The sequence below is a fragment of the Bos indicus x Bos taurus genome, chromosome 8 (assembly GCF_003369695.1).
Source record: "Bos indicus x Bos taurus breed Angus x Brahman F1 hybrid chromosome 8, Bos_hybrid_MaternalHap_v2.0, whole genome shotgun sequence".
Classification (NCBI taxonomy): domain Eukaryota; kingdom Metazoa; phylum Chordata; class Mammalia; order Artiodactyla; family Bovidae; genus Bos; species Bos indicus x Bos taurus.
Window position 1 is genome coordinate 74,714,688 of NC_040083.1, and position 17,268 is coordinate 74,731,955.

Genomic DNA, 17,268 nt, shown 5'->3' on the forward strand with positions numbered 1-17,268 from the left:
GGACAAACAGGGCTTCAAAGGAACTGACCGGCCTCAGAGAAATCAACAAAAGTCATGGAAAGTTATGATCAACACAGGCCCAAGGCCCCTGCAGGCCTATGACACCTGCTGGTTAGTACTACATTTTACTGTTCAGTTGAGCGGGAATGTAATGAGTTCTGTGCACTAGAATCAAGACCAACCATGGAGTCCAGGACCTTTTATAGATACTTAGATCTTCATCCTTTAGAGGGGCATAACAATAGGTCCTACCCGAGAGTTACACTCCGTGAGAAGATTTGGATAAAGGTACTAAGCATAATACCAGAAACAAAGAAATTGGACAAGTGTTAGCTGCTGTAATCATTAATTACTATTAAGTATAACTGTACTCATACTCACCAAAAAACCACTATGGCATCTTGTTTATTTGTGAAAGAAAACAAGGTCAAATGTGGTCTCCATGGATTGAGGTTTTCCTCTCTTCAGAGAGAAGTTATTGTTAAGAAGATTTTTTTTGGGGGGGGATGGTTTACAAACAAGAGCAAAAAAATCACATCACCAAATAGATCAACAATTGTTCAAAAATGTTTTAGATTTCCCTTCACCTTTAGTTCTGATGTTAACCAAAAATCAACTTAATCCAACTATTCTACCCAAATCTGTTCTGAGGGAAAAGTGAAACCATGAGGTTCTATGCAACTTTTTCATTCAACAACTACCTTTTTGTGCATCAGAACTGACTCTGTGACTATTAGCTGAATTCCCGATAGTTTTCAATTACCTAATCAGACAACAGATCCAAGCAGGCCAACCAAGAAGACTTGACCCCTGAAATGGAACAAACATATTGCTGAGTATTTCTTTACCATCCAAGTACTCCTAACATTAGAAGAAAATTCCATCCCTGTACCTTGTCACCAGCTGTTTGCTCAGAGTGAAGGAGAACTGATAAGACAGGCTTCCTGAGAAAGAAGCATTTGGATGATGGAAAGGAATGAAGGGGACAGAAGAAACGAAGTCTCCCCTATGAAAGAGGGAAAGAGGGAGAATATTACAGACCAGATTAGGATCAGAGAACAATCAGTGCCTTCGGGGTAAACAAGAAATCATTATGTCTGCTCTGATAAAATGGCACCACCTACCTCTGAGGAGAGAGAATAAATGTAAAGAACAGGACTTTATAAGCAGCTCTCTGCTTCCGTATCCTGTGTTTGGTCAGTTTGAACAAGGCTTTGTCCCCCATTAGTCAGACCTGACGTGACTCCTGGAGATGGTGGGCCAGGACTATCCCTGCCACCCTCAGCAGAAAACACACCCATGACAAACTCTAATTCCTAATTCCTGAACTATTTCAGGTCACGTCATATTGTGGCCACTCAGAAATACAACAAGCTTTGTAAAAAAAGAAAAAATGCATGTTTTAATTCAAGAAATGAAAATTCACATGCAATCCAGAACAGGTGCCAGGAATTTGCTCTAAACAATAAGGTACACGTGCTGCAGAAGGTCAGGCTCCGCAGAATCACTTGGACCAGTGCTTCCTGAGGTGCTCCTTCAGCTGAGGGATGGAAGGCAGCAGCTGCTGGCACTCGTGACAACGGAGGGGCAGCTTCAGGAGCTCGGGCATCCCGTCTCGGACGGTCACCCTGCCAGCCTCTTGCACCATCTCAATCACAGCTGCAAGGGAAAAATGTTCAGAGTCCAGCTACTCTGGAAAGTCAAGATACAAAAATTATCCTTAAATAGAGTAAACTTGAGGTTACATTAACTGTTGGGAAAATATGCTTGGTCAGATTCTAAATCTGAGCAATGGGTTTCGTTTGTTTGATTTTTTGGCAGCACCACACAGCTTGTGAGATCTTAGTTCCCCAATGAGGGACTGAACCCGGGCCCTCAGCAGTGAAAGCATGGAGTTCTAACCACTACACCATCAGGGAGTTCCCTGAGCAATCTATTTCTGAGATAATTACATTCCTTTAGGATACATTCTAAGCAATCCATGTTACTATGTCAAAGGCTTATTATCACAGGGCTTTACCACTAGTTAGCCTATGTCATCATTAACATTCCAGCATACTTAAGTTCCACAGTATACACAATGGAAAATTCTTCCTTTCTACATATAGACAGGCTTCCCCTATTAAGTAGCCACTCTTGACAGAAGGCAGCCACCAAGCTCCTCCCAGTTGCTGGCAAAAGAAAGAAAAAACTATTCAGAGCTTTCAGATCCATGAACTCCAATAATTCTCTGGACAACCTTTTAAGCCCCCCATTGATTTTTTCTGACTCTGATATAACAGCATTCTACATCCCCCAAGAAGGCTGCTCACAGCAAAGTGGCAATCCTACTAAAATCCAAAACAATCCAGTTTCTGTTAATGGGGTTCTCTGTATAGGTAACACAAACTTGTACATGAGTTTTCAAAGCCAAGTTATTATTTAGGGAAACAACTGAATCAAGTATAAGAACAGCTGAGAAACTAAAACAAATGTAAAAATTAAACAATACTGTTTACCTTGTGATTCAAGGAAGTACTCAGTATTGAAAGAATTCCAGTGTTTTTTGTTTTTAAGGCAAGGAGAATCAAAATCCTGGCTGATCACATGGAGGTGTACATGGCTAGTTGAGAGGAAACAAATATTTACAATTAAAGCTAGCATAATCAAAATGCCAAAAAGTAAGAGTATGAATATGCAAAATATTGACAGTGTTTCCACTTAACTCCATTCATTCATCTAGTCACTGAAGAATATTTACTGCTCATGAAGTACCTACTAGGGCCAAGCACTGTTCTAGCACTGGGAATTTAGCAGTGAACAAAATGGGAAAGGCCTATTCCTTATAGAAATTATACTGTAATGAAGGGAGATAAATAATAAGTAAACAAATAAACAAGGAAGATTCAAAATGTTACTGCAACAATGCTAAGAAAAAACAAAACAGGGAGATGGGATAGTGTGCCTAGGGGGTAGAAGCTGTCTCCTTAAGTAGCTAGGATGTTCACAAAAAACCTCTCCCAGGCAGAGATTTGAACTGAGAAAGCAAAGATCTGAAAGAGTTTCAGGGAGTGGAGAGACCACGTGTGAAGGCCCTGGTATGAAAAAGAGCTTGGTGCAACTGAGTGGCAGAAAGAAAATAACGGCCAGAGTGGCTGGAAACAAGGAGCAGGCACTAGGGAGGAGCTGGATCATAACGGGTCTTATAGGTTGACAGAGGGTTTGAATTTTATTCCAATCATACTGAGGAACCACTGAAGGATTTTAACCAGGGGAGTGCTATTATCTGGGCTTCCTAGGTGGTGCTAGTAGTAAAGAAGCCACCTGCCAATGGCAGGAGACATAAGAGATGTGGGTTCGACCCCTGGGTCAGAAAGATCCCCTGGAGGAGGGCATGGCAACCCACTCCAGTATTCTTGCCTGGAGAATCCCATGGACAGAGGAGCCTGGTGGGCTATAGTCCATGAGGTTGCATAGAGTCAGACACAACTGAAGTGACTTGGCACACACACATGTGCTATTATCTGCTTGTTACTTTAAAAGATTACTCTGGCTACTGTGTGGAAAAGGACTGTAGGAAGGGGAAAGATGGATATAGAGAGAAGTTAGGAGGCTGCCACAGCAGTCCAAACCAAAAATAATCATGTTTCAGACAGGAGCTATACAGGTGGAGATGACAAGAAGCAGTCCAATTTTAAATATATTTTGGAACAGAACCAACAGGAACAATTAATGGATTAGATATGGGTTTGGGGAGGTGCCACTTGCTGGGATGAAGAAGCTTAAGGGAAAAACAGGTTTGAGGTAGAAAACCAACAGTTCTCTTTAGGATTTGTTAAACCAAGAAGGATGACTTTCTGTAAAGCTTTGACTCAGAATCAGTAATATTTCACATTCCTCCAATAAATCATCAAAACCAGTACCTTGTGGGAATTTAAAATGGAATACAAGCAGTAACAAATAAACTAACTGTATTACAAATAAAAAGGGAACTACACTGAAGGAGGTCAGGAAGAAAATAATTAACCTAATTAAGTTTGGAAAACAGTATTTTGATTTGATTCTGTAAAGATAAAAAGAACGCTATACAAATACTGTACTCTAGTGAATAAATGTCTTTCTCACGTGAGTGTGGATAAGCAATTCTGCAACTATTTTATGTTTATACTGGGAATGAATACATAAGTGAATTAACTGTAGCTAATGAGAGCCAAATTTCTCACTACTGGAGAAAGAAATCACAAAAAAGGAAAGGGGAAGACAAGAATGAACCTGTGGAACAGGACTGGATCAGAAGTATCAGCATGAACTCACGTTTTTCATACACATGCACAGGTAGGTAAACAGAGAAATAAATAGAGACATGTATGTATCTGTGTGGGTTGGATTCATGCTTCTATTTCCTAGTTCCATCTGCTGAGAGAACCTAGAAGCAAAGACACTCTGGAACCAACCATTTCTCTCTATAGAAACCTCGTGATCTAGTCTTGGTTTATGTCATTCTCCAATAAAAGGAACTATGGCTCTTTGGAGAAGTGGTTCATTCCAGAGCTAGAACAGGAAAAATGTAAGCGCAGAATACCTTGTTACAAAAAGTAAGGGGCCAGAAAAAAAGGATGTGCTCAAAAAATGTTTGGGGCCTGTCAGAGTGATACAGGAACCAACCTAAAGGAATTTCCAATGATCAACGCTGGAACAATATGAGCAAGAAACTAAACAGAGACAGATTAAATTAAAACCTATATAATAAAATAAATATCCATTGAGTCCATACATGTATAGAATACATAATGGAGGAGAAAGAACAACTCTTCCACACAGAAAAATTCTGATTAATAAATTAGAAGGAAGGAGGGAAACATAAAGTTACCATGAAGTAAACACTACCATAATAACTGTTGCAGAAAAGATCCACCAGTAGATGCTAAAGTCACTGGGCCAAAGTCTGAGGAGAAAGAAATTTAGTAGCATAATCTTAGAACATCTCCCCCCAAGATACTGATCAATTACAAGGGAAAAATAGCAACTTTGAGTAGAAAAACCTGGCAGACACCACCTTAATAAAGTGATCAAGGTGAACATCAGGAGCAACAAACTGTCTTGATCGACATCATGCACTCCTTGATATGATGCACTGAGAAGACACAGTATCATTTCTGGGGTATTTTGGCAAAAAAAAAAAAAACAAACCAACCTCAATCTAATCATGAAAAAACATCAAACAAACTGTAATTGAGAGCCATCCCATAAAACAACTAGCCAGTCCTCATCAAAAGTGTCCAGGTCATGAAAACCAGAAAAGGAGGAGGAATTGTCACAGATCAGGGAGACTAAGGCGAGACAACAAATAAACGCAATGTGGGATCCTGGAGCGAAAAAAAAAAAGGAAAGAATAATGGCTGAAATTTGAATAAGGTCTAGAGTTTAATTAGTGGTGATATTATGGAAGATCTTTGTTCTGCTTCATACTTTATATTTTCTAAACTGAAAATATATTACTTTTACAATAGAAAAAATATTTGTTACTTTTTCCTTCCTAGGTTTAACTTATTCAAACTTCTAAAGAGTGATCATAAAAGGATATGTGCCTGACAACTTACTGCTCATTTTGCTTCCCACTCACACCAGTCGCAGCTCTTGCCTTTAGCATTCTCCTTAGCACAACAGCATCCATTATATGAAAAAGGTGTGGACACCACGACTGCTATGTGAAAAAGGTTCTGTGGTCAAGGGCTGTCATCATGAGGTATGCAGCATAAGGGGAATAGGATCATGCGTGACTTTCTGCCCTATAGTTGTGAATAAGGTTTTAACAATTTAAAAATATTTTTTAAATGAGATACAACATACTTCCACCCTGAGACCTAGCAATTCCACTTCTAGGTATTTACACAAGAACAAAAAAATGAAGTATATCCATGATACACACAACATCATGCATGAGTCTCAAAATCTATTACGCTGACCAAAAAAAGCCAGACAGAAAAAGAGTAGACATTGTATGATTTCATTTATATGATGCTCTGGAACAGACAAAACTAATCTAGGCTGAAAAAAACGAGAACAGCACTTGGAGGTTAAGGGGAGGATTAAAGAAAAAGAAGCACAAAAGAACTTCCTGGGAGATGATAGAAAAGTTCTGTGTTCTTTATCTTGATCACAGTCATAGTTACATGGCATACACATTTGTCAAGACTGATTAAACTAAAGATCTTACTGTACATTTTATTGGATGTAAATTATGCCTCGATTTAAAACAAAGAGTATGGATGGGGAAAAAATGTAGCACAAAAATTTCATGTGTTAAAGTGTCCAGTAACCTAAGTCACAATTATCCACCTAATAAAATGTAAAGAATGTTGGGTGGTTAAATAAAACAAAAGAAATTGACACATGTTACAGTATGGATGAACCTTGATGACACTATCCTAAGTGAAACAAGCCAGCCACAAAACAATGGATACTATATAATTCCATTTACATGAGGTACCTGAAGTGAAAGTGAAGGGTAGTCAAGTTCATGAAAACAGAAAGTAGGATGGTGGTTGCAAGGGGCTGGGGGAAAGGGATCTGAGGGGTAGATGAGGAAGATGAAAAAAGGTTCTAGAAATACATGGTGGTGATGGTTGCACAACAATGTGAATTTACTTAATGCAACTGAACTGTTAAAATAGTAAATTTTATATTATGTATATTTTACACCCCCCCAAGAAAAACACCCCAAAATAAAAACTCAGAAATCCCATTAGTCCTCTTATCTTGTTGCTTAACTCAAAAGAATTGAAGATCTGCCTTGCTTGCATTCTTTGAAAAGCATCAATCATTCCTTTCTGAATCCTTCCAGGTATGAGCCAAAGGATAACCGTCTCTACACTTTTTTTCTCATTTTATCTTAAATCTGAGATCTAAGCTGTCATGAAAGAAGTCAGTGATGCTTGTCTCCTTCAAAGCAATGGTCCCTAATCATTTAGAGGGTATTGATACTTCTGAAAAATCTGATAAAAGTCACTTTATTACCGTCAAGTGACAGTTCTTCACTGAAGGTAATAAAGCTGCTTCATCTGGTTTGTAAGTTAGGCTCTCAGAGTTTACATTTGAGAAGAACAAAGAACTGTATGTTATCAAATTATAAGCAGAAGTAGGAACTTAAGGCTTGCAAACAAGTCAGGCAAAAGCATGCAAGTTTCAGCCCACCTGCCTTGGAAACACCCCACCCAATCCCCTGAACCTCAGGGTGACCAGCACACTCAGCAGACCCAGGCTGAATTCATCTGTCTGCCGAGATGGAACCAGAACACACCAGCACTCCCCACAAGGTTTACCTCATGCTGGGAATGGCATGGTAGCCCAATCGGAAGCGGAGTTTGCTGGACCCAGCGAAGTCAGCAATCACTTTCTCTCCAACAGCGTGCATGTGTCTGAGGAGCTCAAGATGTTCTCTGGTCACTGCCTTCAGACTGGAAATGGAGGCCCAAGGTAAGACCAGCCAGTGGAAACGAGCCTTGGGGTATTTATCCTTTATCACCACCACCTGCTCATCTTTGTAAACCTAGCAGAGGGGCACAAGAGAAGGAAACAGACGTCAGCTGGACATCTTGTGTGTGCCAGGTATGGTCAGGTTCACTAACATACTTAACTCCTGCCACAATCCTGTGAAGAGGGTCTTATCCCAATGTTGACAGATGAGCGCACAGAGACTCAGATAAGCTGTGTCATATGCCAGGTCACATAGTTACCAAGTGGGAAGTCTAGAATCCCAACACAGACCTAGCTGACTCCTGTCTGTGTTTTCAGTCACCACAACACACAGAGCACAGAAAAGAGGCACACTGCAAAACAGTTGCTGAGGAACTGATGCAAAGCCCCCAGGTCTGAATTCAAATGCACTCTTCTCCACTCTAGCCCAGCAGACCACACGACTCACACACATGTGTTCCAAGAAGCCCTATCAGATCTTGCCCCCTGTGATCCCAGGATGTCATTTAAGAACTCAGACCCCTCCCAGGATGATGTCTATTAATCCCAGGGCAGCCATAACACCATACAGTATAGTCACCATACAGTGACTATACACTGTCACTAGTGTATATAGTCACCATACAGTAGACATATGGTCTATAGTCACCATACAGTAACTGACACTTTGTCGAAAAGGACTACACTAAGTTTAACACAACATCCCATAATAGTACCCAGAAGTTTAGGAGGGACAATGCAGAGAAGATACTCATTTGAAAAACTTAGCTTTCTCTCTAAAGAATTCCAGTTCTAACTTACTGACAATGAGACAAGCCACTTGATCTCACAAAACAGCCTAATAAAACAAATCTCATTCAGAAAGACTGATCTCCTTGGATTTCATTTGTAGCTCTGTGGAGTGATCATTTACAATGTGAAAAGTATTTTGATGCCAAAATTTATTCTGACCTGCATTTTGGGGTCCTCCATAGAAATCTTCAAGCCTTGACTCCAGTGGCCCAAGGATTCCTAAAACAAACAAAAAAAGACAGTGTACACTGCAAACAAGATGGCTAAATTTGGCATTAGTTAACACTGGATGTCAGCAACGTCCAACCAAACTTGGAAATAAGGTCAGTCTTTAAGAATTAAATTAATCCCTTTACCTCAATCTTTTCCTTTATAAACCATAAGCTATTCCCACTCTCTTCCCATATTCAGAGCTGCATGTCTAGACAGAAGCTGGACACACCAGAATGTGAATTGCATCTTCTTTCCCCTCTCCCACTTCACCTATAGCCTCAGTTTCCACTTTGACATCAGGATGTGAATCACAGGATCTATGAAGTGTGTTGCAATGTTAACCTTGTATAGAGAGACAGATGACTGTCCTATTTTAGTAGCTCAATGTGAAGCACTGTGCCATTTCACCCTACCTTCAAGTTGGCTTACCTCAGGAATTCAAGAGAAAAGTACACAAAGGGATATTCATCCCAATGACTGGTGACATAAACAAGTGACTCTCTCATCATAATAATCCCTCACACGTGTCTGGGCTTGACTGCGTACAAAACAATTAAGCAACATTACATTTTATGTACTCTCCATGCCACCTATCCAGCCAGCACTCTTCCCTCACCTTTTTGATGGATGCATCTTTCTCCTTCTTTGGAGGCACAGAGAGCTGGTGAGGGTTGCTCCCAGGTTCCAGTCCTGTGCTGGGCTCAGCTTCCGGGTCAGCACCCCTTTCTGTAGGATCGCTACTGCCTGACCTCTTTCTCTTCCTGTGTGACTCCAGGCCAGGGCTCTTTGTCTCTTCCTCAAACTCTATAATATACGGATAAAGTTCATTCACCAGGTAGAGGACCTGGCCAGGCTGCAGCTTCACCTCCTGGTCCTTCCCAATTATGACTGAGTCAATGCTGGTGGGATTGACCCCTACCTATGGAATAACCAGAAAATAATTATAATAGCAGTAACATCATTAGTAATATAGCTACTCCTATGTTCACCACTTACTACATGCCCAGTACTATGCTTAATATTCACTTCTGTTATTCTGTCATTTCCACACATGACCAAGGAGCCTTTACTGGCTGGCACAGACACTCTAAAGTCAACAGTGTAAGACAATCATCAAGTAGAACATGGAAGTCCAAGATACAAATAGACATACCTGCTTTACCTTGACATATCCTTTGTTACACTCTGCTTTCAACTGTACTGAAAGAGATTGAAAAAAGGTAAACCCAAATGCCATGAAGAACTAGCAACTTGATCCTATTATCCCTACAAGACAATGAAGCCTCCCTCTAGGAAGCAATGTGACAAGGGTTTTCCTCAAAGACCCATGAGCAAAATCATTCATTATTCAGGGGACTAGGGCTCCAGGTCCTTCCATACAGTACCCAACAGTGTACATGCTCCCTCAACCACTGCTAGTATCTCTATAAGGCAGAGTCACTGAATCCTCACAAGTCTCCCTAATTCAGAGCCCTTGACCCACTCGGGATCATAGGCTCTGAAATCAGGGAATGGAACCCAATTCCCTCACAAGCTCTTATAGCTCAGGATCAAATCAGACTTATCCTATTACATGACATGATCAGAAACCTTCAACAGAGAAAGAGATAAAAGATACATTCCTGGGAAACTGAAGTTCAGCTGGCCTTGGGTAGGAGGAGTGCAGAAACTATTCTAGAAAGAGGACTGCTGGGACAGAACAGTCTGAGCATGTGTGGGAAGAAGTTAACACCAAACATTTGGGTTCAGATATGTGAACAAAAAAAATTCTGGCAAGAGACAGGGAGCAAAGGAAAGACATCCTAGCTTCTCTCCAAGGAGAACAGGCAGTGGATGGGCTGACATACACACCCCTACAGCTGCTCTCATGACAAGGGGGACAGAGAGCAAGAAGCGGTATCTTTTGCCCATTTATATTAACATGTGGGGAAAACTAGAATCACTGCTGCAGACTCCAAGTCTCAAGAATCCCTGTCATGGGGAACACACTGCAGGGGGAGACCTGGTAGCAGTGAGCACGTCTGGAGTTTACAGGTTAAAAAAAAAAAATGAGGCACACAGTAAAGATTCTTCCTAAGGACTTTCATTTCATTAAATTCCAGAAAAGACATTCCAAGAGCCAGGCGCCATCATCTTTTAATGATAGTTCCCTCTGTGTATGGCAAAGTGTAAAGGATGAAACCATCACTTCTCAGACATGGTTTCAACCTAGAAATCCCAGAATTCAGCTGTCTCCCTGCCCAACGAGGAACCTCCCTGGGCAAAGCGGAGCAAGGACTCAGCTCCACCACCGCATAGAACAGGATGGAACCTGCCTGCTCCCAACACTGAATATGAACCCACTTTCAGAGGGTGGAATCAGGAGTGCACAGAGCCCTGTCATCAGCCAAAAGAGCTCAGTTGCTGAGTTTTGATTTGGGGCAGAAAAGGTTTTCATCAGTAGCATTCAGGAAAAGTGCATCTTTGATTATCACTATCTGAAGGAACCAAACACAGTAATCTCCACAATCCTGTGACCAATTACCTTGCTGTCGAGAACACTTCTTGTCGGCGATCTTGGTCTCTGGGCTGCGCCCAACCATGACTGTTTCCAAATGTGGAAGTTTGATTCGCTGGTGCCGGTTGTCCTGTCTCACCAACCAGCACACCCGCATCATTACTCTGAGTGACAAAACACGAGAGAAGCACTGGAAAAACTAGTACATGTCCTCCAGGGCCACACCCCAGCACCATCACATATGCCATTTACCAGCTGCTCATTCTCGAGGCAAGTGGCTTCACCTCACTAGTCTGAATTGCCTCACTTATAAAATGTGATAATAACAGGACTCATGAAGGTGTCATGAGGATTAAAGAAGGCAAAGTGGGTAAAATATTTACTTCTGTGCCTGAATCATGTTATGCAATCAAATATTTGTTATGTTTATTGACATACTCTACATGCTGGACACTAAGCTACCTGCTGAGGATTAAAGAATGATGAAACACTATCCCTATCCTTCAGGGGCCTAGAGTACAACAGGGCAGACTCATATACCAATTATTACAACATAATGCAATGTCTACTATAAGAAGGGAGTAGCCATATGGCCTTAGCCCTTGGAAAGGAACGACTGACTCCTGTAGGGAGTATCAAAAAAAGGCTTCATGGGGAAGGTATATTTACACTTGGTTTTAAAGGACAAGAAGTTTGCCTGACCGAGAACTGAGGACACAAGAACAGAGGATGTTCTCCACAGGAATCAAGGTTTCTAGTCCTTAACTGTCATAACATACTGATGTTGGAACAATACATTGTACTGCCATCTGCCAGAAGATTGTCATAATAAACATACAAACCTACTATTTCTAAAGTGTGATTATAGCACCCTTATTCAATACACAACTTGCAGTGACACTACTACAGGTGCTGATACTTTTGTAAAACAACTTTCATGGTCACATAGAGTTATCAGTAGAAGAGCAAGAGAAGAAATTTGGGAGAGGGAAGAGGCCTGAAGAAAGAGGATGAAGAGGAAAAAGCCAGGAAAAACTGTGAAGGGGACTTACTCCTGACTGCACTGGGGGAATAACAAGGGAGACACCAACCAAGATGTTTAATTTGGAAATACTCATTAACCAAAATGAGGAATACATAGAAGACATAATATGGGGATAAAAGACAAGTGAAGATATGATGATTTCAGATTGAAACACAATTAGATTAAGTTGTCTGTGGAAGATGCTAGAGTCACGCTGGGATATACAGTACAAAGCTCAAAGAAGGGACAGGACTGGGGAGGTAATTTTTTTTTGAGACTACAAAGTGTTTTATTTGGAGTCTTAGGAATTGCAATTCGGGAGACACAGTTTCAAGTAAACCTGAAAGTGTTTCAAGGAAGAGAAAGAATCAGAGGCTTATAAAAGCAAAGGTTGTTAAAGCTGTAATTATGACCAGCTCTGACACAAAAAGGAAATATTTGCCTTTAATTGAATGTATATATTTGCGAGGCATCAATATGTCATAGAATTTAGGGTGAAAGAAGAGGATGAGATCACCCAGGGAGGCAGAGCATGGAACAGAGAGGGACAGGACTAGATCTTTGGGATGCTTCCCTCAGTTCCAGAAGCTTACCGATGCTCAAGCCTCTAATGTCCTCTCTCCGAGAAATGCCTCTCGCAGGCAAGGCAGCACTTAATCAGCCCCTCTGCACAAGCTTTGTATCCAGAGGGAAGGGAAAAGAAACCACATTTTTAAACATCAGAGTTTCATTACCATTTACAAAGATAGGATAATGCTAGTCAGAGTGAGCAAATGAGTGCTGAGAACTTGCAGTCACAGAAACTGGATCAGTCAGGGAAGGCTTCGGAAACTGTGCAGTTGAAAAGGTCAAGAGCCAAGGGGACCATAAGGAAGAAAACGAGTGGGAGTGGACATTCCATTTCAAAAAGCACAAGTGACAGTACAGATTTCAACAGTGACAAGCCATGGGTAAGGGGCAAGCAGACCTTAGTTGGCCAGCCCGGAGGAAGTGCCCCAGAGAGTCACCAAAAAAAGGCAAAGGTGTTGAAAGAACAGGAACTAGGCCATGAGATTTAACAATCCATAGGAGACCACTGCCAGGGTCTGAGTTGCACAGCAAGGTGAAATGACGCTGTGTGTAGGCAGGCTGGAGTGGAGAAATCTAGTCAGCGATCATCAGGAGGCTGTTAACATAACGTGGGCCAGTGTTAGGTCTAAGAGGCAGCTCCTCTGTGAAGAAGCTGATGCAAGAGCATGAAGAGTCAGCTGTAAATCTAAAATCCTTGACCCAGAGTGTCAAGTGATGATGGTGCTACAGGCAAACCCCACTTTTAAATGCTATGTGCTCAGAGGGATCTTTGTTTGCACTTGATGGAAACTGATGAATGAGCAGTGAAGCATGTTTTCATTAAACATTGGGAAATAAGTCATGTGGTGACTGACGACTCACAGGAATAATAAAAGGACCCTGGAGAGAGAATAGCTGAAGAGCAAGGACAGGAGGGAATCCAATGGGCAGCTGAGAGCACAGCTGACTTTTGCAGGATAAGAGGAACTCCCCCTCCTGCCCTACAGACACACACTCAGATGCTTCAGTCTCCCTAAAGTTCTGACGTTATAATGCTCCCATTTACTATTCCTTGAGAGGCTGAAGCAGTGACGACACAATGCTTATATAACTAACCTTAAGCAGTATCTTGATCCATTTCAGCCTACAGTTCCAACTTGTAGGAACGAAGTATTTTAGAAAATGGGGAGCACAGAAAGACGGCTGTTCCTGAACTGTCAATATAAACCATCCAGTAAAACACCATAAACTGCAAGCTCTAAGACAGCAAAAGCCTCACTGTATATGATGCAGGTATAATACATCATACCTGCCTTCGAGATGCTCAGAGTCTTGTGGAGGACAGAGATTCAAAAACAAATGCAACAAATGTGAAAAGTATAATGACTGGTCTATGCAAAGGGTCGGAGAAGACAATGGCAACCCAGTACTCTTGCCTGGAAAATCCCATGGACGGAAGAGCCTGGTAGCTGCAGTCCATGGGGTCGCTAACAGTCGGATACGACTGAGCATCTTCACTTTCACGCATTGGAGAAGGAAATGGCAACCCACTCCACTGTTCTTGCCTGGAGAATTCCAGGGATGGGGGAGCCTGGTGGGCTGCCATCTTTGGGGTCACACAGAGTCGGACACGACTGAAGCGACTTAGCAGCAGCAACAGCATGCAAAGGGTGTTATGGGAGCACAAAGCTGGAATACCCAACCTAGCCTTGGAGAAAGGTGTCAAGGAAGGTTTCCTATAAGAGATGGGCCTAAAATGAGGCTTATGTATGAACTGGTTAATTAGGTGAAAGTGGGCAGCCTAATCAGCTGAGGAGCAGGAAGTGGAGGAAGGAATCAAAGAGAAGATTCCACTCAAAAGGAACAGGACAGTGCACACACGTGAAGAAGCAGTTCAGGGCTGCCACAACCTAAAGTATGAGGTCAATACGAGGCTGGAGATGCAGGCAGGTCCAGATGAAGCAGAGCCCTGGGTGATGGGTTGAGAAGCTCAAACTTTAGAAGCTCTAATGGATTTTGCAATTTAGTAAACAATAAATATTTGCTTAATGAAAGAAAAGATAGGATGAACGAAAGCACAGATCTTTAAATATTACTAAGATCTTAAATGATCTTAAATATTACTAAGCAGGACTTTGACTCAGATTTGTTTTCAAGGATCATTTGGGGGAGGATGGTAGGTAGTGTAAAGAATAGTTATGCAGGGAATTGATCTAGAGGCAGGGAAACCAGTTAGAAGGCCATCATACTTCAGGTGAAAGAAGGTTCAAAGTAAGACATTAATACAGATGAAAAAAAGAACACAGATTTGAGAAATACTTAGAGGGTAAAATCAACAAGACAGTGATGAATGTGCTAAGAGTAAGTACAGAGAAGACAATATTTGAACAGTCTGTGGGACTAGCAGGCAAAGGTATCGAGCAGGGTAGCCAGAGGTGAGAATGAAACTCAGCAGAGGTCTAAGCTGACACTTTAATTTGGGAGCATACATGAAGGAGTTAAAGCCATGCTAGTTGATGTGCTCATTCAAGCAGTGCGTACAGCATAAAAAGAACAGTGGGCCAAAGTCACAAGCCTTGGAAGCACCCAACATTTTAGATAAGGAGGGAAGACTATCCACAGGAGAAATTACTGGTGAGGGAAGCACTCGGGGGGAAAAAAGCTAAAATGTAAGCTCTTCAAGGGAAGGAGGCACTTTGATGTGTTCATCTGTATCACAATATCACAATAAATGTTTGTTGAATAAATCAGCTTAGTGTACTGTCTTGAAAAGCAAAGGAATAAAGAGTAAAAATATCACCATGTTTTCAGCAAAAGGATCCAGTAATGATCGAAAGTGTTAGTCTCTCAGTCATGTCCGACTCCTTGTGACCCTATTGTGACCAAGCAGCCTCCTCTGTTCATGGAATTCTCCAAGCAAGAATACTGAAATGGGTGGCCATTCCCTTTTCCAGGGGATCTTCCCAACCTAGTAATCGAACCCTGGTCTCCTGCACTGCAGGCAGATTCTTTCGTGTCTGAGCCACCAGGGAAGTGTAATGATTAAAGAATGTATATTTGGTTTGATAATAAATCACTAGTGACTACTGTATAAAACTTTAGGGGAATAATAGATCTGAAAGCTAGACCGCAGAAGGGAATGAGAGGTGAGGAATTGGATACAGAATTTCGAATACTCTTTAAAAAGTCTGGATAAGGAGAAGAGTTACTGTATTCGAGCTAAAGGAAGATGGATCACCAGGAACTTTTTTCTGGCTTGGGGGATAAGGAGCAGGGATCTGAGTAACCTGACCTTGTTTATACATGACTGGGACATAAGGGAAGAAAAGACAAATGAAAGCCAGGTTTCATAGGTGAAAATATAAAAGAAAGGTCAGAAGCAAAGGTAAAGAAATTTGTTTTGATCAAGAGACAGCTCATCATCTGATACTGAAGGAAAGGTATAGATAGGTGGTATCAACCTTGACGAGTGTATGAAGAGAAAGCAAGGGTAGAAATTTGAGGGAAAGCACATCGGATGAACTCAATTTTCTCCCTAAAATAGCAGATAACAACAGAGTAGGGTGTCTGGGCACTTGAGAAACAGCTGAAGACAATCAATATAAATTAGTGGACAACATCCAGACCTCTGAAATCCAACTGCTCGAGTTCAAATCTTCCCTCCACCACTACTCACTGCATAATTTGAGGCCAGTTATTTAAGCTAAGTCTTCATTTCTTCAGCTGGAAAACGATATTAATTATGGCTCTACACCACACTGTTGTCACAAGGGCTAAATTAAGATATAAAAAGTTCAGCATCTGGCAAAAAACCAGCATTTAACACCATTACCACTCTCGTTAATAGTGAAGGTAGGATGAAAACAGGCGCTATAAGGAAATGTTAAAAGATCACCCGACAACACTGCTTGCAACGAAGGTGACAGGGCACAAATGTTCTGTCTCCCTGAAGAGAGTAGTCCTGTCCTCAGTGTTCTAATGGCTCCCGATATATATCAAATTCTCAAAAGGCTCCAAACCTGGACCACATTAATTCCACATGGAAATTATCGCCTTGATTTGTTGAACCGCTATCACTGGTCTGCGTGAGAAAAGGCTTGACTCTTCTGGTCTTCCTACAAGGCCAGCTGTGGATGCTGTGAAGGCCCTCAAGTTCCTCTCAAGGAGCGTTTCTGGAGAAAACAAAGTCCCCAGGCTGCGAAGCCTCCTTGGGTCAGACAGTGCCCACTCTCTAATCTTTCTTCTGCTTGTGTTCTGACTAAGCTAGGTTCAGGTGTCAGGCGCACAGAAGAACCAACGCAAAGTGCAGTGGAGACCAACACGAGCGCCGCCAGCCGCCGAAACACGGCAGGAGGGAAATGGCCAGCCCTGGACCTTAGAGCCCGAGGATGGAGCAACGCCTGCTGGCCTGCCGGGAAAGAGCCGTGAGAGCGTTATTCAGGGAACATTACTCAGGGGTAGCAGCGGACTCGATTGAGGCCCACACTCACGGCTCTCAACACGGCAGGCAGACGAGGTAGGCCGACAACTGCCTTACCTCGAGACGGCTGAGGCCGACAAGCTCACGTTACTCCTCCACTTCCGGCGCTGAAGGATGACGTTGCAAGACAAACTGGAGCGCAACCTGTGACGTTTCCAGTGCCTGTCGGAAGACTGACTGAGGATCTCGCCAGATGCCCGGATAGGGAAGTGCCCGCCCCATTTGTTCCCGAACTGGGCCACAGTCCAAGTTTGGTTC

General features: G+C 42.1%; 1 protein-coding gene across 3 annotated transcripts; it reads right to left on the minus strand.

Annotated features, from left to right (window-relative positions):
* Nucleotides 1-1,375: 1,375 nt before the first annotated feature.
* APTX (aprataxin) lies at nucleotides 1,376-17,168 on the minus strand. Of its 3 annotated transcripts, none has more exons than XM_027549996.1 (8): nucleotides 17,068-17,168; nucleotides 10,985-11,121; nucleotides 9,614-9,660; nucleotides 9,077-9,379; nucleotides 8,407-8,466; nucleotides 7,302-7,528; nucleotides 2,499-2,602; nucleotides 1,376-1,659 (listed from the first exon to the last, which is right to left on the minus strand). In XM_027549996.1, exons 2-8 carry the CDS (start codon nucleotides 11,115-11,117, stop codon nucleotides 1,505-1,507), a joined length of 1,029 nt encoding a protein of 342 aa, XP_027405797.1. In that variant the 5' UTR covers nucleotides 11,118-11,121; nucleotides 17,068-17,168; the 3' UTR covers nucleotides 1,376-1,504. The 3 variants fall into 3 exon arrangements, with proteins under 3 accessions (XP_027405797.1, XP_027405799.1, XP_027405798.1); XM_027549998.1 differs by having other exon boundaries at nucleotides 1,380-1,659; nucleotides 16,550-17,127; XM_027549997.1 differs by having other exon boundaries at nucleotides 1,605-1,692.
* Nucleotides 17,169-17,268: the final 100 nt, after the last annotated feature.